Source organism: Malaclemys terrapin, chromosome 5 (genome assembly GCF_027887155.1).
Source record: "Malaclemys terrapin pileata isolate rMalTer1 chromosome 5, rMalTer1.hap1, whole genome shotgun sequence".
In the NCBI taxonomy this organism is placed as follows: domain Eukaryota; kingdom Metazoa; phylum Chordata; order Testudines; family Emydidae; genus Malaclemys; species Malaclemys terrapin.
This window is the reverse complement of record NC_071509.1, coordinates 108,252,348-108,272,877: the sequence shown is the minus strand read 5'-3', so window position 1 is coordinate 108,272,877 and position 20,530 is coordinate 108,252,348. Positions and strand designations below refer to the sequence as shown.

At 43.3% G+C, this 20,530-nt stretch overlaps 1 protein-coding gene across 4 annotated transcripts in view; it reads right to left on the bottom strand.

Moving 5' to 3' along the window:
- RAP1GDS1 (Rap1 GTPase-GDP dissociation stimulator 1) overlaps nucleotides 1–20,530 on the bottom strand; it is a 166,008-nt gene that overhangs the window by 115,090 nt on the left and 30,388 nt on the right. For 3 of the 4 annotated variants that reach the window (XM_054029475.1, XM_054029477.1, XM_054029478.1), the window contains exon 2: nucleotides 5–115. In XM_054029475.1, coding sequence (XP_053885450.1) covers nucleotides 5–115 — 111 coding nt within the window. The remainder of the gene's footprint in view (nucleotides 1–4; nucleotides 116–20,530) is intronic. The other variant, XM_054029476.1, reaches the window with a different exon arrangement.

Below are 20,530 nucleotides of genomic sequence, written 5' to 3'. Positions count from 1 at the left end.
TTACTGTTTTGAGCCAGGGCTTGAAGCAGGCAATCCAAGCATCCTTCCAAGCTATCTGCTGTGCTGTCAATGGCTGTTATCTTCAGCTTCTTCAAGGCATCACTTAGATTATCTGCTTGGTTAACATGAAGAAGAGAAAAATCAGTGCCCGCATCGATCTGATAGCTAACATGCTTAGAGCACAAGTAGTTACCCTAAGGTAAAGGGCTCCTATTTTAACAAGGAAGGAAGCTGTCTGTGTGCTGAGGATTTAAAGAAGCCTAGAGTCAAAGGTTTTGGATAAACTCAAGCTTTTCTTAATTTAAATATACACTTCCCCTTCTGTGTCTGAGAATGAGATGCCATATTTATAAAATGTCACTGAACAACTTTTTTAACATCAGTATTCCCTCAGTTTAGCTGGTTTGGAAAACCAGCAGCAGTATCTCTGCTTCCATTTTACTTCTTATTAGAAAAAGAAAATGATGAAAGTGAACTCCTCTTCAATGTTTTCATTCACAGGAAGGGGGGTGGAGGGAGAAGAGAGAAAAAGTAATTGCAAATGCCATTTTCTGCTTAGCTGTAGATTTTTCTGCATACACCAAAGGGTTCCATCTTGGTTATGCACACACAAAGTTAAAACAAGGGCCAGGCTAAAAGCCTTTTAAATAAGGACATCAAATATAATAGCATAAGCATTGTGTGTGTTGATTACAAAAACTGTTACTATTTGCATTCAACTGATCCATAAGGAAGCTTCTGGAAATGAGAGTCCTACTGTATATATCAGATTATGAAATAACACTTTTCCCCCAAAACACGCAGTGTTGTTTTCTGTGGAGGAACACTTATTCTCATAGAAGTGATTGAGAATACCAGTGCTAGCATCTCAAGTATTCTGTTTATTCAGAGGCAAGGTATAAGTGTTAGCAGCTGCAATATAAGTCTTTTCACTTTGCCAGCTGATGACTAACCTCAGTCTGAATGGACTATCCTTTTAAAAAACGAATGGTAATTCAGTTTCCATGCCAACTCAATCAGCAATCAGAGATAGTTACTCAAAATAAGTAACATTAAAAACTGTGTAGTTCTCTACAGTTCTACACTGAGTAATCTAACGGCCCTGACCTGAATCCTGAGGTACAGTGTGGTACAGCTGCTTTGCCCTGCCCTCCTCCCCCCATGCTGGAAAAACAGACTAGCAAGGGACAACAGAAGAAATAAACATTGTAGAACTTGCCCAGGGGCCAAGCAAGGTTTCAAGGCAGGAAAGATATGTAGTGAGGTGACCTGTCTCTTTAAGAGGCAGAGGCCTAGACCTAGAGAGAGAGAGAGAGAGGCAGGCAGGCAGGCATACTCACTCACTCAGGAAGAGTAAGAGTGAGTGAGATACTTTTGGGGAAAGTAGGCACCTGAGTTTTTGGGGAAAAGACTTCAGTGAGGGAAGGCTTGGGAGCCCACCAGTGTGAAAGACTGGAAGTATGGACTTGAGGGGGATTCTGAAAACTTTATTTTGGGAATGGTTTGATGTTAATAAACTAACCCCCAAGGTGAGGTGTTGATGAACCAGGGAAGAGCTCATCTGATAGTTTGATTTAAGGATAGTTTAAGGAACCCTGAGCTGAAGAAGAGGGAAACTGAAGTGCCTGAAGAATGATGTCAGGCCATGGGTAGGGGGAGGTGCTTGGAGGCATCTGGCTTGTTCACAACCACAAAACATGTATTTGTTAGATAAACTGTTCAGTGACCAGTGAAATTTGTCAAAAGATCCATTCACAGAGTAATATTTGATCTGCTGTTTTTACTACATCCTAACATTGTGTTCTCTACCTCTTCCTATCCATTTTCTCTTTCTTTTCCCACCTCCCTGCAAATTTTTCCCTATACTATGGTTCTGTTTTTTTTATATCTCCGCTCTCTCTCTCTCCCACCTATCTGCAGGCACCTACTCTCAGCTCATCCAGTTACTGACACAGAGCTTGGAAACTTCAGCAAACACTTAGAGTGGGAGGACTAAATCTACTAGACATAGATACAAAAACTGGGAGCCCCACTGTCTGGAGGCAACACCTAAGTCAAAAGCCTGCCTCCACCCCAGTTTCTGCATAGCTGGGAAAAGAGGAGACTGCTGAAACTGTTACCCAGGTGCCATTCCTAGACTCCACTCAGGGGCTTCATGTTTTATAGAGGTCTCCCTCTAGAAGGTGCCTGATAAATTTGAAGCTTTACACTTAAACCTCTCCATGCTGCTTGAAGATCGGAGTGTTCGCTCTCTCTCTCTCGTTGGTTCCCTCCCACCCCAGAACCTGCAATGGGAATTGGGGATGTCTCTCAGCTATTGTACCCATCCCCAAGCTTTCTACTTGCTGCAAATGGGGGGTGTATGTGGTGGTGGTGTTTTATTAATGATTATTATTATCTACTAGTTTCTGCTACTCTAACCCTCCCTTAAGTTTCCATTTTGTGGGGTCCTTCTTACCACTGATCAATTCCACTGTCTACCTCTGCTGTTTGTTATAGCTTCCCTATGCTGCAATGAAGTGAAATTGACCTGATGCTTGCCATTTTCACTGCTGCCCACAGAGATCTGAAGAGCAGCAGCTAAAACTGGTCATTACTCTGATACAGGATGTAAAAGTGTGAGCAGCAACTGTGGCACTAGAGTTTTCTACTTGTAGACTTAGGAAGAGGGTAGTGCATCAGCTATACTTCGTTCACATTTGGAAAGTTATCTTCATGTCTCTAAGGGTTAAATATCTATAAAATGAAAACTTTGATTCTGCAGAAATTGATGGCTCTCGCATGGGAAAACCTCCTGCTTGCCATGAGCAAGTAGAGTTTAAAGCTCTGATTAAGTAGACTGTAAAATGATCAATTAACCAACCAAAAATCCCTAAACAAACCAACAAAACACACACACAAACCACACACTGCACTTTCACTGCTGACAACACCCTCCAGGATAGATTTTGATCTCAGTTACACTAGTCTCAAGTAACAATCAAATTGCACACACAGCTGAGATCAGAATCTATCCCTTCTTTAACTGTACCCAACAACTGGCTACACTGGAGAGAAAAAGAGCATGAACTATGCACAAACTTGTGAAAGAAGCTAGCTGGAAAACCAACTTCCCATAGCAGTAGTGCCCCAATAGTATTTAATGAATTGCACATATTTTGCTCTTTATTGGATACAAATGTCCACCGTCTCTTCTTGAAAATTTACTTTAAGCAACCAATCAACTTCACTTTGCCACGAGAGTCACCTTTTCATCATTGATATAGAGAGGGAACAAATACAATCTGCAATCCTCTCCATTCAAAGGATAATCAATTGCAAAACACTTTATCTTTCCTTGACAGTATATTTGAGGCTGCTTCTAATAATAATCTTGAGTCCCTGCTACATGGTCCTCCTTAAACATAATGAAGCAAGTAGGAGGGATTCTGCCTTGTCAAAATTCTGGTCCAGATACTGCGCATCTCAAGGAATCTTCAATTACAAAGATCAGTCAGATTTCTGGGTGGGGGAAGGGAATTTGGTGTTTTGCAGGTGTTTTTGTAGTTTGTGCCAAGGACACCTAGAGCATTAACTAGGCAGCTCTTTTTATTCTTTGTATAAATATAAAGACATTATAAATAAATGTCAGTCATCTCATAATTTGCAAGTCAAATAAGTAGAAAACTGTGGAGGGAAAAATATTTGTATTCTAGGTAAAGATGGTCAAAAAATGTGAACATATTTCACAGAAAAAGTGTCTTTTATTCCTCTCAATTGATCAGAATTTGACATGTTTAACTAGTTCTAGAAGTTCTTGTAAGTAGAAAAGACATTGGAGTTGGTAGAGTCTGTGGGGGGAAATAAATAAATAAACTAACCACTATGCAATTAAACATGAAAAACAACCATCTTTATACAAATATGCTCTAAGATACCTCAGGGAGCATTAAAAAGGGATTCCAAGCACATCTGAAAGCAATGAAATATCCCCCACACCTCAAAAGTTCTTCATTTGAGAGACATTTTTATCCTTCCTGCACTAGGCACTACAATGCATTGAAGAAGAACTGGAGCATTGGACCTTGTGGGACTGGGGAAATGTTGCTGCTTGTTCCTGTTATACCCAGCTAAATGAAAAAGTAAAATTGGAAAGGGAAGGAAGGATTCTGCCCCAGTTTATTTCTGATGTAATTTAAAGACACAGAGGAGTGAGAGACAAAGTAAGTAGATTTTAATGTCGTTTGCTGTTTCATATACTTCATTAACAAGACAATTATACATAGAAATTATGCATTTTGGCCAAAAGTTTCGAATGCGGGTACCCAAAGTTAGAATCTGAATCCGTATTTAGGGACTTAAAGACAAGCAGGCTAATTTTCAGCAATGCTGAGCCCCTGCAGCTCTCTCTGGCTTCAGGGGAAGTTAAGGGTGCTCAGCACCACTGAAAATTAGCTCATGGGTCCTTCGGTGTCTGACTTTAGACACACACCTCTGAAAATGTTGGCTTTTCTCTTTAAAATGTGGATTGGTAAATGTGACATAGTGGCAAATTGTTGCCAACTGGCGAAGGGTTCCCTATTCTTTACAAGCAACTCCTATCATAGAATTGACAAACTTACTACACCTAATTAACCCTTTTCATGGTATTTATCCATAAAGATTAGCATGTGAGGTCTCTACTGAAAGCTTGTAACTTATCAATTCTCATAATCATTGAGGTGTGTACAGATAATATTTAAGGAATAATATAAATATATTGACAAATTATGCCCTTCTGGTCTTGGAGTGAAAATGAGTCACCAGAGAATCAGAAGTCTCTGTAATGGCCCGTTCAGGTGGGAGAGAGTTGTCACTTCTCCCTAGCTAGCCAATTACCTAATTGTTCATTGTTGCAACAACCCACAAAAGTCAATAGAAAACCATCAAAAATAAACTATAAACATCAAAACCCCCTGGAAGTGAAAAGAATGATAGGACAGCAAGGGGATAGCCTTGTCTGTGCATAAAGACAAAACACCAATTCAGTATGTCATAGGGTGGAGAAAGACTCTGCACCCATTCATTGAGGAGGCACCTGGGATGAGCAGGGATGCTTCATGCTTCAGTCCTGACTCCTTGTGGCCAGCATCTGCTGCAAAAGACTGAACTTTGGGGTGAGAATCTCCCTAACTGGATAGGAAAAGTAACTATTAGTAAGTGTACGCCCCAGTTCATATCTTATGATTTTGTTTTACATATAACATTTTGTTTCCATCACTCACACCTGATTCTGTTTGAATCTCTTCTCTTTCTTAAGTAAATTTCCTTTTCTTTTACTATCATTGAACTCAAGTGCTGGGTGGGCTAAGATAACACTGGTAAACTGGGGTACACTTTTCCTTTGGGAAGAGGATCTGGGATTTCTGTGGATATCTAGTGATCAGGGGTTGGATGATTCTGGGGCTGGGGTGCATTTACTGTAAATGTGCAGGGCAAAGGCAGGGCTTGTTATAGTCCAGAGGAGAGTGCTTAAGTGACTGACAGGCTGGTTGTGTTAGGAAGCTATCACCCAGCCAGCACCGGCAAGATTCCCTCAACCCTGAGGCAGGTAGCAACAAGGTGACTCACAGCCCGAGGTGCTGCGGGATGCATCACAGTACATCACATGGATTTATTTTAAAAGTGTGTATGTGGCTACAATGCAATATGTGATTAAAGTGCTTTCTACTGGATAGGCTCAGATACCACAATGATAGGTATTGTGTAAATAACACATCAAAACTAGATTAGATTACTACTAAGAAACTGTATGTACGATGTAAGAGTGTCTAAAATACTGGATACAATCATCTGATTTCCTGTAAAAAGTCCACCAGTCTAAAATGAAGGTTTTTTCATAGCAGTCCTTTCCCCACCCCGGGAACCACAACTCTCAGGACACAATGTCAGAAGGCCATATTTACAGAGAAAAGGGTTCCCTACATGAAATGCTTAGAAAAAAACAATGCAAAGATGACCAAAGTATAGATCTGAAAATCTCTTTCTTCCAAAGACAGAATCATGCTTCTTATCAAATGGATTTAAATTCTTAAGACAGAATCAGCTTCCCTTCTGCAAGTCTCAGAAATACATAAATATGTCTAAAATTGTATTAGAGATTTTATCCCTCTTTTTGGTCCTTCATAGGAGGGCAAAAACTGTGTTCATAGAACTGAAAATCCTTACAATGATCTAGGTCAATTGATTTCCAGGTTTCAAATGACAATGAGGGAGACATTTTAGCGAGGAAAAGATGGTTCTATCTAAAGGGCCACCATGTTACCTTTATGCAGGGACTTGAATTCTGCAATTCTACAGCGACTGTACTGGCTTTGGAATCTGCCATTTAGAGAAGCAGCTGCAGATATTCTCCTGCAAAAACCCTGTTATTTTGCATTAATCACTGTCCTTATGTTTTCCTGCCTGCATCTCTGGTATTCTGTTTGTCACAAGGAGGAGTTCTATCTGTTTGCAGTGGGCTTGCCCTGAGTACAATGAACAGATCCTCACAGTAAGAAAACAAGGACAGCTATCCCCAGGAAAAGGGCAGCGCAGGCAATGGTAAGATGTCAGAGAAATGTGCACAGGACAGTCCTGGCAATTGATGGGGCAGGCAAGCTTATATTGGCTGGGAGGACTTGTGGGGCCAAATAGGGCAGGGCAAGAGGGCAATATGCGATAAGCATAGTGAGGGATTGGTACGTATGTGCTCAGTTTCATGGACTGAGCTGGCCTGCAGGTGCATCAGGCACCCAGTTTACAAAAGAACAATGCCAACCACTTTTTTGTTTTATTTTGTTTTTAAAAAAACCTACCTAGGACAGGTCCTGAAAATAGAGGCACACTGTTCTCAGGGATACATAACACCCTGAGCCCCAGTACTACTGCCTGTGCAATTAGAACTGTCACCCAGATCTTGAGCCCTGAATCTCACAGGCTATCACTCCTCATGTTCTCGAGATAAAAGGCTGGAAGTTGAACATGCCAAAAGTGTCTTTATGGCAAACCCAACTTCCGGGTCCACATTTCTGACTCCACCAACAGCTACTTGCTTCCAAAGTCTGTATCCTGTTCGGCTTTCCACTCAGACCCACTACTGCTCCACCCCATCCCCCAGCAATCAGTAGGAGGGGCTGCCCTAAATTCTGCAGCGAGCCCAATTAATTTTAGCAGCTTGGTATTAATGGTTCCTGTTGCAAACTGGAAATTAGGCAATTATGGAGAAAATATACAAAAACTGAAAAACACAATTCAACACTATTATATCCCATTCCATTTCAGTACCCCTTGCTTTTTGACCTACTCCCATTACCAGTCACTAATTTGTTCTATGCTGAATTTCCCTTTTGTCCTTTAAACTTTGCTAGCTGATGATCATCTCTGATATATGATCAAGGGCCATAAAAATACACTGGGTTTGCTACCTACGTGCTCAGGAAGCAGCCATTAGCACATCATTGTATGAAGCTGCAGATTTGGTTTATAAAGAAGGTTCTTGTCATTGATCTCACAGGTGCCCCACAGAAACCAGAAAGAAATTAATTAATTCCTAATATTATTTTAGGGTATGACAGTTTGTTTTTATACGTGTCATGCCTTCTTTCCAGAAACTAACTTGCCTCAAAAACATGGTCTACCTCTTTTAAAAAAAGTTTATCTCCCCTTGAAACCAACTGCTAGGAGTAAAGTATCAAGGCAGCATTTTCTGTTATTACAAGTGAGCTCTCCGAGTTATTTCTCCCTTACATGTTAAGTCCACAGTTATTTGTAATTGTGGTGACTGTTGTACATTAAATATTAAAATAATCAAAGAAATACTCTGTTTGAACATATCTCTAATGTATTTCACGTATTTCCTGGTTGGTACCCTGTGTTGCTGAAGTTCATGGGTCTATTACAGTCTGCTTAAGTGTAACCTAACTGTGATAAGAAATTCATAAATTAATCAGTGAGACTTCAGCAGTCTCACATGTACCGAAGCCAAATCAGATGGAGATGAGACTCAAGCCAGTTTTTCTCTTTTTGCAGGCTTGGTGGTTAGACTTTCCTATCAACATGCAGTGATTCATGTTTCAGGAAACAGTAGGACATCAAAGGCAGTGGGGCTGTTTTTCCTTTAAGTTATGTCATAAAAGACAGCTTTAAAGATGTTTGTCTGTTGGTACAAACTAAACCAGTAAGCAGTAAACCATATATTCAGTGTGTGTTAAACAGCTGTACTGCCAGCTAGGAAATGAAGAAATAGATATTTAAGGGATTTGCCCTTGGCAATAATGTTTGCAGTGTTGTAGCCGTGCTGGAACCAGGATATTGGAGAGACAAGGTGGGTGAGGTAATATCTTTTATTGGACCAACTTCTGTTGGTGAAACAGACAAGCTTTTGAGCTTCCACAGAGCTCTTCTTCAGGTCCGGTGAACGTATCAGGGCTTGTCTTCACATACAGCGTTTTAGGCTATGTCTGCACTGGTGCTTTACACCGCTGAACTTTCTCGCTCAGGGGTGTGAAAAAACACCCCCCTGAGCACAGCAAGTTACAGCACTTTAAAGCGCCAGTGTAAACAGTGCCCCAGCGCTGGGAGCCAGGCTCCCTGCGCTGTAAGCTAATCCCCTCGTGGAGGTGGAGTACCTGCAGCATTGGGAGAGCTCTCTCCCAGCGCTGGCACGCGACCACACTTGCACTTCAAAGCGCTGCCGCGGGAGCACTCCTGCAGCAGCACTTTGAAGTTTTGAGTGTAGCCACGGCCTTAGTAAAGACGCTACTAGGATTAGACAGCTTCTCCAGTCGGCATAGTTAATCCACCTCCTGCAGAAGCAGTAGCTATGCTGACTGGAGAGGCTCTCCCACTCTGTTTACGGCTGGCACTAGGTTGGTAATACTATGTCCCTGAAGGAGTTTGGATTCTTCAAACCCCTGAACAATGTAGTTATACTGAAATAAGCCTGGGGGGCTTGTCTACACTACACAGCTTTTAGCAGCAAGGTTGTGTCAACACAGCCTTGTCGCTAAAAGTCAGCGTGTGTAAACGCTCTTTGTCAGCACTTTTGCCGACAAAATACTTCCAGCCTCGCAAGCGGCGTTAGCTTTGTTGGCAGGAGCCGCATTCATACTGCAATTTGCATCGGCAAAACTTTTGTCTTTCACGGGGGATGGGGGTGTGGCTTTTTTAAGTACTGTCTCAGTGTAGACAAGCCCTAAGAGTGTCACAGCTACATGCAAGGGTGGAACAGATAAGGAGTTAACATGTTGCAAGAGACCATTTAAAGCAGGGGTTCTCAAACTGGGGGTCGGGACCCTGGTCGTGAGGTTATTACATGGGGATCGCAAGCTGTCAGCCTCCACCCCAAGTCCCACTCTGCCTCCAGCATTTACAATGGTGTTAAATATATAAAAAAGTATTTTTAATTTATTAGGGGGGTTGCACTGAGAGGTTTGCTATGTGAAAGGAGTCACCAATACAAAAATTTGAGAACCACTGATTTAAAATGAAGTGGGCAGTTAACACCTCTACAGTCATAGGACAAAAGAGGGTTGGTGGATTGCAGATTGTTGTAATGAGCCATAAATCCAGTGTCCTTTTTAAGTCCATGATTTGTAGTGTCTAACAGAATTATGAATGTAAATTCACAGGATCGTTTTTTGAAGATGTTGTGCAGATTTCCTTTGAGAATGAGGAATGAGAGGTCAGCAATAGTGATCGTTTCTGAAAAGTATTCACCCATGGGTGATGTGGTATTCATTTTCTTTCACCATTTTGCTGTGCAAGTTCATTTGAGAGTATAGTGGCAATCTGGTTTCATATACATATTGGGACATTGAGTGCACTGGGTGAGGTGCACCACATGTTCTGATAAGCATGTGTAGAATCCAAAAATCCTGAAAGGTGTGTTATGGGGCATATTGATCATTGTAGCAGTGGAGATATGTCTGCAGGGTTCGCATGATTTGTTATGGCAAGGGCTGGTGCCACTTTGAGTTGATGTGTCTTCATGGGCTGCCTCGAGGAAGAACCTCTGGACGAATGCACCACAGAACCAAAGATACACTTGAGATACATCTATAATATTTTCATCTTCTGGACAAACGACCTAAACTCCCTCACAGATTTCCACCACAACTTCAACCACCACCATCACCCATCAATCAAACTCTAGAACATCTCACACCAGCATGAACTTCCTGGACACCAGGATCAGCTTCAACAGTGCAACCCGACAGATAACTATATACAAGAAAACCACAGATCACCACACTTACCTTCACAGGTCTAGCAGCCCCCTCAAACACACCAAGAAATCTTGCATGGTGACAGGTTTCAGAGCGGTAGCCGTGTTAGTCTGTATCAGCAAAAACAAGGAGTCCTCCTTGTGGCACCTTAGATACCACAGAATAAGCGCCAAGGAGAAAGTCCAGGATATACACCATAATGCACCTTCACCAAACGCCTTCACCAAAACAAGGACACTTCACCAGTGAAACAGATCACATCATGGAGCAAGACCCCCAAATACTTAGAGAGAACCTACTTCAATACAGGGGAAAAAAGCCCTCCGACCATATACCCTAGTTGTCACCTACCACCCCACACTGGAGCCCACACAGGGAATCATTAAGCAATTACAACCCACACTTGATGGGGACCACATCCTGGAATAAGTTTTTCCTGAACTGCCTCTTCTAGCCTCCAAACAATCCTCTAACCTCGAAAGTTCAACAGAAGCAAGCTCCCCACAAACCAGGGCACACCAACCAGCCCCTGCTATAACAACAGGTGCAAAATCTGCAGACATATGTCCCGCTGCTACGATGATCAATACGCCCCACAACACACCTTTCAAGATCCAGTGTCTTTATTAAGTCCAGGATTTTTAGTGTCTAACAGAATTATGAATGCAAGTTATCAGGCTTGTTTTTTGAAGGGGAAAGCAATCACTACACTCTCCAATGAACTGAGTTCACACAGAAACATGATAACAGACAAAAACTATTTTCACAGAACGATCACTCCGTATGTGTCCTCTCAGTCCTCCTCCTCAAAGGAAACCTGCATGACACCTTCAAAAGACGAGCCTGGGAACTTTCATTCATAATTCTGCTAGATGCTAAAAATTATGGACTTAATAAAGACTCTGGATTTACGGCTCATTACAACAAACTGTATCCTATTAAACCTTCTTTCTTCTATGATTGTAAATTGCCCACTTCACTTTAAATGGTATCTTGTGATAACTCCTTATCTGTTCCTCCCTTGTATTTAGCTCTGACATTCTGAATACCTATCCCAGAAAGAAGAAGAGCTCTGTGTGTGCTCGAAAGCTTGTCTCTTTCACCAACAGAAGTTGGCCCAAAAAAAGATATTACCCTCACCCACCTTCTCTCTCTTGGGAATTATGTAATTCTGTGCATGGACTCTGTTTTATTTTTACTTGCAAGTAACTCAATACAAATCAAGTTATATAGAAAATTCAGGATTGATTCACCACTGTTAATTTTGAGAAAAAGTATATAATTGTGGTCAGACTACTCAAGAACATTAGAACTGATATAATGGATCAGAAACGTGATCCATCTAAGCCAGTATTCTGTCTCTTACTAACAGCACCAGATACTTCAGAGTAAGATAAATAAAACGGTATCTGGTACCTTGGCAGCAGTGACTTCCACAGGTTAATTAGGCACTGTGTAAAAACTTTTCTTTTATCAATTTTAAATTTGTTGTTTTCCAATTTAATTGGAAGTCCCACATGGCAAATAAAAATGCCCAATTTACCTTAACGGTACCATTTGGTATTCTTGCATGTCCCTCTCATTCATCACTTCTCTAAAGGGCTTGACCCTGCAAGTGGCTCCGCGTGGCTCTCACCCGCAGGCACCACTCCCCACCCCAAGTTCCCATTGGCCGGGTGTGGAGCCAGTGCTTGGGGCGGGGGCAGCACGTGGAGCCCCATGGCCCCCCCGCCTAGAAGCTGGACCCGCTGCTGGTTGCTTCCAGGGTACAGCACTGTGTCAGAACAGGCAGGCACTAGCCTGCATTAGCTGGGCAGCACTGCTGACGGGACTTTTAACATCGAGGGGTATGTCTACACTACCCGTCGTATCGGCGGGTAGCAATCGATTTATCCAGGATGGATATATCACGTCTCGTTAAGACGCGATATATCAATCCCCGAACGCGCTCATCGTCGACTCCGGAACTCCACCAGAGCGAGCGGCGGTAGTGCAGTCGACGGGGGAGCCGCGGCCGTCGATCCCGTGCCGTGTGGACCCCAGGTAATTCGAGCCAAGATACTTCGACTTCAGCTACGCTATTCACGTAGCTGAAGCTGCGTATCTTGGATCGATTTCCCCCCCTCCCCCAGTGTAGACCAGCCCCCTGTCGGCAGTGCTGACTAGAGCGACCCAGTGCCTTACATGCCATGACCCAGTATTGGGTCGTGACCCGAACTTTTAAAAAACACTGGATTAGAAGAGTCAGACACAAATCAAGGAGTATTTAGTGGAACTGACTCGGTAGTGCCTTGATGACTGGAGAGAGAGTAGTAGTGAAAATGATGGACTTCTTTTATGGGTGAAAATGGAGATACTTGACTATGAGGAATTGCGGAAGGCCTTTTCCTCTCACTCTTTTTGTTAATTTTACTTTTATTGTGGTCAAAATAAGCAATAAAACTAAGATAGTATTTGGGGTTGCTATTTTTATTATCAACAGGTCCCTTTGATCCGTGGTTCACATAATGTAATTATTTCAAATTTTAGCAGCCTTTTTCTTTCCATTTGTTCCTGGATTGGAAAGGCCAAATAATTAGAATATGCCACAGTTGCCACAGTGTCGGTCCCAGGATATTACAGATATTACCTCACATACCTTGTCTCTCAGCCAATCAGAATGAACTGCTGAAAGATTTGCAGAACCTTGAAGCATTTACTTCTTCCACAGAAGTCATGAAAGACCTGATACTTATCCTCTTTACATTTTAAAGTGAAGCAATGTATATCTGGAATTGTCCTAAGGAAACTGTCTAGAAACTTTGACCAAAGCTCAGTGAAATCAATGGAACAACTTTTATTGATTTCCCAAAACTTTACAGCAGGCCTTAGAAGAACTGTTGTATGGTTTTTTTATTTAAATGAAAAAGGAGGCAGAGGCTCTGCAAACTGCTTTAAGACTTGACCAAGAGAGTCCACAAAGAACCAATCTGACTTAAAAGGTACAGAATAACAAAAAAAAAATCCTAATTTCAATTGAGAAGTGATCAACAGATACAGCTCTCCTTACTGGTGTGTGGAAAGACATCTCGCTCTTTCATATTTAGCTGCCCCAAGTCCTAGATTAAATTTCATGAACAGACCTAGTACAGAATATTTATTTTTATTATTTTTTTAGCTGCCTGATTTTCATCGAGCCATACTAATATAGCCCTGAAGGACCAGAGTGCATAAACAGAAAATTACTAATTGGGGCTTCTGATAGATGAAAAGGCTTTTTAATTGCCCATTGGGAATAACATTGTCTTCAGTGGATAAGGAAGATCTAATGTTTTCTGAAATCACAACTACATCCATTGCAGGAGAAATGCCACATAAGAAAACAGCATCACTGGTAGTTTCTATGCTTTATCCACGATATGTGGAACAGAACCCGTTGTAAGAGGACTAGTCAACATTTCAGAGAAGAAGGATTCAGCGCTGAGCGGAGGGCAAATACATAGTCACTTTTTACTGAAAATAAGGGGGACAGTCTCTGATGCCTCCTTAAGACAATTCTGAGACTTAAGCCTAAGGTGCTTCTTACAATTGCAATAATTTCTTATTATTAAGGTCACCCTACCTTTTTTCTTGTCCTCTGCAGAAAACACTTGATCTTTAGATCTTCTGTTATGTTTTCCTTTTTTTAAAGAAGCTCTTGAAATTATCAGCTCCCTTACACTTCTTAGGCCTTGGCTACACTTGCGAGTTACAGCGCTGTAAAGGCTCCCCCAGCGCTGTAACTCACTCCCCATCCACACTGGCAAGGCATTTGCAGCGCTGTATCTCCGTGGTTGCAGTGCTGCATGTACTCCACCTCTCCGAGAGGAACAGCGAATATTGCGCCGCTGCAGCAGCGCTGCGGCACCAGTGTGGCCGTCCAATGCACTGTGAATGGCCTCCAGAATTATTCGGCAGTATCCCACAATGCCAATTCTAGCCAGTCTGGTCATCAGTTCAAACTCTACTGCCCTGGCCTCAGGTAACCAACCATGTGACCGACCCTTTACATTCCCCAGGAATTTTAAAAATCCCCTTCCTGTTTGCTCAGCCCGGCGTGGCGTGGAGTGCTATCAGCGAATCTTTCCAGGTGACCATGCCTTCACACGCCAAGCGAGCCCCAGCATGGAGCAATGGCGAGTTGCTGGACCTCATCAGTGTTTGGGGGGAGGAAGCTGTCCAGTCCCAGCTGCGCTCCAGCCGTAGGAATTATGATACCTTCGGGAAGGTATCAAAGGACATGATGGAAAGGGGTCATGACTGGGACACCCTGCAGTGCAGGATTAAAGTGAAGGAGCTGCGGAGTGCCTACCGCAAAGCCCGCAACGCAAACGGCCGCTCGGGTGCTCCCCCCCGCGACCTGCCGATTCTACAAGGAGCTGGATGCGATACTTGGGATTAACCCCACCTCCACTCCGAGCACCACCATAGACACTTCAGAGCCGGTGCGGGGGAGGGAGGGGAGAAGAAGAGGAGGAGGAGGAAAATGGGAGTGATGGTGGTGGGCCGGATGGAGACACCCCGGAATCCCTGGAGCTATGCAGCCAGGAGCTCTTCTCGAGCCAGGGGGAAGGTAGCGAGTTGCAGCGGCCGGTACTTGGTAGGTTCCCGGTAAGCATTTTTTTTTTTGGGGGGGGGGGGGGGGGGAAGAATTTTTTCGGTGCTGGGTCTTTGGGAGAGGAGGGTTAGGCATGCATGTCTAGATGCGGAATAGTGCATTGATGTGGTTTATCACATCGCGGTAATCGGCCTTGGTAATCTCCTCGAATGTCTCATCCAGAACGTGTGCAATGCGCTTGCGCAGGTTTATCGGGAGAGCCACTATGATCCTTGTCCCAGCCAGGCTAACGTGTCCGCGCCACTGTGCCACGAGGGGTGGGGGGACCGTTGCTGCACACAGGCAAGCTGCATATGGGCCAGGGCAGAAGCCGCACTGCAGTAGAAGACCCTCCCTTGCTTCCCAAGTCACCCTCAGCAGTGAGATATCGTCCAGGACAAACTTCTGAGGAAAATGTTGGGACAGTGTTCAGTGTAAGTGCCCCCTGAAGCTGTTGGCTCTCCCCAAGGCACAGAAACCCAGAGGACAGTGGAGCCCTGAAACAATCAGTTCCCCCTACTCACCATTTTGAGGCTCCCGGGGGATGTGTGCGCTCTGTTTCGGACAGGAAAATTATGCTATTGTGTAGACCCTGTGTGTTTTCTACTCCTTAAGTGCGGGGGGAATCATTACTCTGTCTGGTATAAACAATGCTGCCTCTGTTAAATGTTGCATTTTGCCTATTCAGCTGCATCAACCCTGAGACCTCAGCCGTCCCTTTTATCGCCTGCTCAGAGACTGCAAAGACTTAGGAAGAGACCGCGAAAAAGCAAAGAAGACATGCCGCAAGAAGTGATGCGGCAATCTATAAAAGAGAATGAGAAAGCACAGAACTGGAGGGAGAGAGAAAGCAGGATCCGCCAGGAAAACGCAGCGCACCGGTGGCGAAGCACCGCGCACCGGCAGCAAAGCACTGATAGGCTCATAAGCATCCTGGAGCGCCAAGCAGATGCTATCCAGGAGCTGGTAGCCATGCAGAAAGAGGAGCAGTAGCGCAAACGCCATCCCCCCAACAGCCCTTGTCCCAAAACTCTTTCTGTTGTGCCCCACTGTCACTTCCAACCCACTTTCCCCAACTTCCGTGTTCTTCATGCCACCCGCTGCCTCCAACACCAGTATCTTCACCACTCAGCCCTGAAAACCACGACCCTTACCCTCTGCATTCAACCCCCATCACCATGCAGTATAGCTGTCCTGAAGTGCAGCACTCATTGCACAGCACACCAGACAGGACATACGCGAATCTGTGATTGTACTGTTCCCCACTCCACCTCCTTGTTTCTTTTCAATAAATGGATTCTTTGGCTTTGAAAACATTCTTTATTATTGCATGAAGTAAAAGACTCCTTAGCCCAGGAAACAAACAGGCACTGCAAGTCTGCTTGTCTGCTAAGCAGACACTGATTCCTAAAGATTGGAACTATTGCACTTCACTCCCGTGCACGACACCAGATATCACTGCTGGTTTTCAGCCTCAAATTGCTCCCTCAAGGCATTCCTAATCCTTGCAGCCTCGCGCTGGGCCCCTGTAATAGCCCTGCTCTCTGGCTGTGCAAATTCAGCCTCCAAGTGTTGAACCTCAGAGGTCCATGCCTGAGTGAAGCTTTCACCCTTCCCTTCACAAATATTATGGAGGGCACAGCACGCGGATATAACCGTGGGGATGCTGTTTTTGGCCAAGTCCAGCTTCCCATACAGAGATCGCCAGCGGCCCTTTAAATGGCCAAAGGCACATTCCACAGTCATTCAGCACCAGCTCAGCCTGTAGTTGAACCGTTCCTTGCTGCTGTCAAGGCTCCCTGTGTAGGATTTCATGAGCCACGGCATTAATGGGTAAGCGGGATCTCCAAGGATCACAATGGGCATTTCAACTTCCCCTACTGTGATCTTCCACTCTGGGGAAACAAGTCCCGGCCTGCATCTTCCTGAACAGCCAAGTGTTCTGAAAGATGCATGCGTCATGCACCTTTCCGGGCCAGCCTGTGTTAATGTCAATGAAACGCCCATGGTGATCAACAAGCGCCTGGAGAACCATAGAGAAATGCCCCTTCCGATTAACGTACTCGGATCCTAGGTGGGGTGGTGCCAGAAAAGGAATGTGCGTCCTATCTATCGCCCCTCCACAGTTAGGGAACCCCATTTGTGCAAAGCCATCCACTATTTCGTGCACGTTACCCAGAGTCACGGTGGTTCTGAGTAGGATGCGATTAATGGCCCTGCAAACTTGCATCAACACGATTCCAATGGTCAACTTTCCCACTCCAAACTGGTTTGCGACCGACTGGTAGCTGTCTGGAGTTGCCAGCTTCCAGACTGCAATAGCCACCCGCTTCTCCACTGCCAGGGAAGCTCTCAATCTCGTGTCCTTGCGCCGCAGGGTGGGGCCGAGCTCCTCACACAGTCCCATGAAAGTGGCTTTTCTCATCCGAAAGTTCTGCAGCCACTGCTCGTCATCCCAGACTTCCATGATGATGTGATCCCACCACTCGGTGCTTGTTTCCCGAGCTCAAAAGCGGCGTTCCACGGTGCTGAGCATGTCCGTGAATGCCACAAGCAATTTTGTGTCGTACGCGTTACGGGGCTCGATAGCATCGTCGGGCTCCTCACCCTCACTCTCACTGTCACTTTGGATCTTAAGGAATAGTTCGACAGCCAAACGTGACATACTGGCGAGACTTGTCAGCATACGCCTCAGCAGTTCGGACTCCATTTCCCGCAGACAGATCACGCTGCACAGAAACTGTTGAAAGATGGCGCCAAAGGTGGACGGAAACAAAGGGATTTCTGGGATGTGAAGCAATGCATCACGGGGCATTGGGACAGGACCCAGAATCCCCCGCACCCACGGCCCCTTCCCACAACCCACGGCGCCAGAATGGGAAAAGATGCTCTGTGGGATAGCTGCCCATAATGCACCGCTCCCAATAGCGCTGCAATTGCCGCAAATGTGGCCACGACAGTGCGCTGGGCAGCTGTCAGTGTGGACAGACTGCAGCACTTTCCCTACTCAGCTGCACGAAGTCAGGTTTAACTCACAGCACTGTACATCTGCAAGTGTAGCCAAGGACTCAGTGCCCTTCCATTTCTGGGAAGCATCTCCAGAATTTTGAACAGTCAGCAAAACAGAAGCTCCTTACAGCAATTTTCTTCCCTCCTGGGAAAAGACAAAGTCTGGGCAGGGAACCCACACTGTCTTGCCATAATAAAGATGTCCTTTAACACTTCAGCGAGAGCAGGCACTAACATAAAATGCCTAGCTACTATGCAGTCTGCTGCAGACAAAAGAGGCTTTTCTGATATGTTTGGAGTCTGAGGGTATGTCTCAGGGTGGATTTGATTTAAATCACTAGTCAGGAAGACTCGATTTAATCATGGATTTCTACATAAAAGTGCATTCTTCTTGGTTGTTATAACCTTAATACATATTCTTCACAACTCAGAGATAGATGTAGGTTTCATTTTTAGAAGGTACACAGTATACATTTTTTAAGTGATTTATTTTGAAAACTTTTCAGATTAGTTTTACAGCTATATCAGAAAATGAATGATTGTTTGGTTATTTCATTTACCATAGGTAATTGAAGCAGATATTTATGAAGTAATTGGGAGGTGAACTTTCTCCAGTTCAACAGGTTAATCATTAATATTTGGAGGATTTTCTTGTCATGCTGTATTAGGAGGAGAACATCACCAGACAGACATTTAAACTGTTTTATTTAACTAAAACAACAACATTATGTATTCTGGATTTTTTTCTTCAACAGCAAACATATAATATTTTAACAAAACAAGCATATGAATTTTTGAATTTAGTAAAACATTCAAGTTTTTTAAAATCAGGTTTGTTTTTGTTAAAATTGTTTTTAATTAAAATAGTTAAATAAAATATTTTTAAAAAAATTAAATCGACTATGTCAGTCAGGTCAACATGACAGACTTAAAATATTGGCTTCTGCAGCTAACTCAGTTGTCTTCACCTTCATTTTCCTGTTTGTTCATCATCTGGAAAAGGAAAACAAGCTTTCCTGCTTTTTCAGGTCCGAAACAATTTCTCAATTTGGAATGAATTAGCCCAAAGGAAGAAAATATTCTTTCTACACTGGCAAAAGAAGCTGCTGCTGTTAAAAGTGAGATTATCACTTCAACAGTCTCTGAATCCAAGTGCTTAAGTGACTTCCACCAATTCACTGGTGTGATTTTCTTTAAAACATCATCAGCAAACATATGTTTCTTGAATGGTTCTTATTCCCAAACTGGTCACTTTTACGGCTGGCTGCCATTAAAGGTTTTAGTGAAAGAATGATATGGTAGATCTCAAATCAATGAAGGCTACACTCAGAAACACTCAGAAAGACCTCAAGACTTCTGGAATATGCTGCTCAAACAGTTTCACTTTTGTTTCTACTGCCTGTCCCTCCCTTTTCACATTTATCTCCAGACTTCTTCTCCTTGTCCAGATCTATTCCGCCTCCAACAATCTTCTATTCACTGGATTGTTTGAAACTTTGCACTTTTAGAGAAAGGTAAGGGATTGACTCTGTGTACACAAATTTGCAGAGGAACAATAAGGTTGAGGTCTGTTATTTCTCACTTCTCTATATTATTTATTTAAAAACAGTTGAGAACTGCAAAACTAAGCATCTCTGATGGTATCTTCTAGACTTAACACTGAGTCCCATTGAGTAGATAGAAAGATTAACCTAAATAATCTATACAGAAGCCCCTGGAATCCCATAAGATTGGGTCCCTAATCCATGAACTATTGGAACTCATTTACAAAACTTTTCTTAAACATTACATGAATATATTGTCTCATACTATAGAATTAGAATTTATAATCCTTATTCCATGATGAGATATCTTTGAGCTATAATGTATCTTAATTAAAACTATCTTTAGATAGGTTTTTTCCTCAAAAAGCATTTTATCAAAAAATCTGATTTAAATAAAAAAAAATCTGTTTTTCTTTTTTAAATCGTTGATTTTTATCCACCCTGGTATGTCTACACTATGGACTCTGCCAGTATAGCTATGTCAGTGAGGGATGTGTGAGGTGTGATTCTGACCAAAACAGCTGTGCCAGTAGAAGCCCTTACTGTAGACACAGTTATACTGGCAAAATTGCACTTTTAAAAGTAGGAATTCTTCCAGGATTTAAATTGCTGTAGGCCTCAGAATCGATGCTGCTACATCTGTCCAGTGGAAGTAACTCACTGATCAATACATGCTGTGTGTTCCCCATCTGTGACTAATCTACAGAGGATATAAATCTGTTACAGCTCCAGCTACAAGTTCTTTAGCTCAAGCTGGAGAAATTCATCCTTTCACCTCTGCAGGACCCCTCCATTCACCCCTAGCAGGTGTCGGACAAGATGGTAGCCTTCATACTGGCTTCCAATGGTTTGAACTGCTATAGTCAAACCAGTGTTGCCAATTATCACAATTCCACCGTGAGTCTCATGATATTTAATGTTACTTTTCAAGACCCAACTGATAGTCATGTGAATATCTGACAATCTCTTGTTAATTTTTTTAAAAGTAAGTTTCTAGCCTTCATGGATGCAGACAAGAGCTTGAAAACACAAATCAATGTACAAAACCAGAAGGAAAACAGAGAGCCATAAATGTATTTTTTAAAATCATGATGTTTAAGCCAATCTTATGCTTTTTGAACCCATGAGGCTCAAAC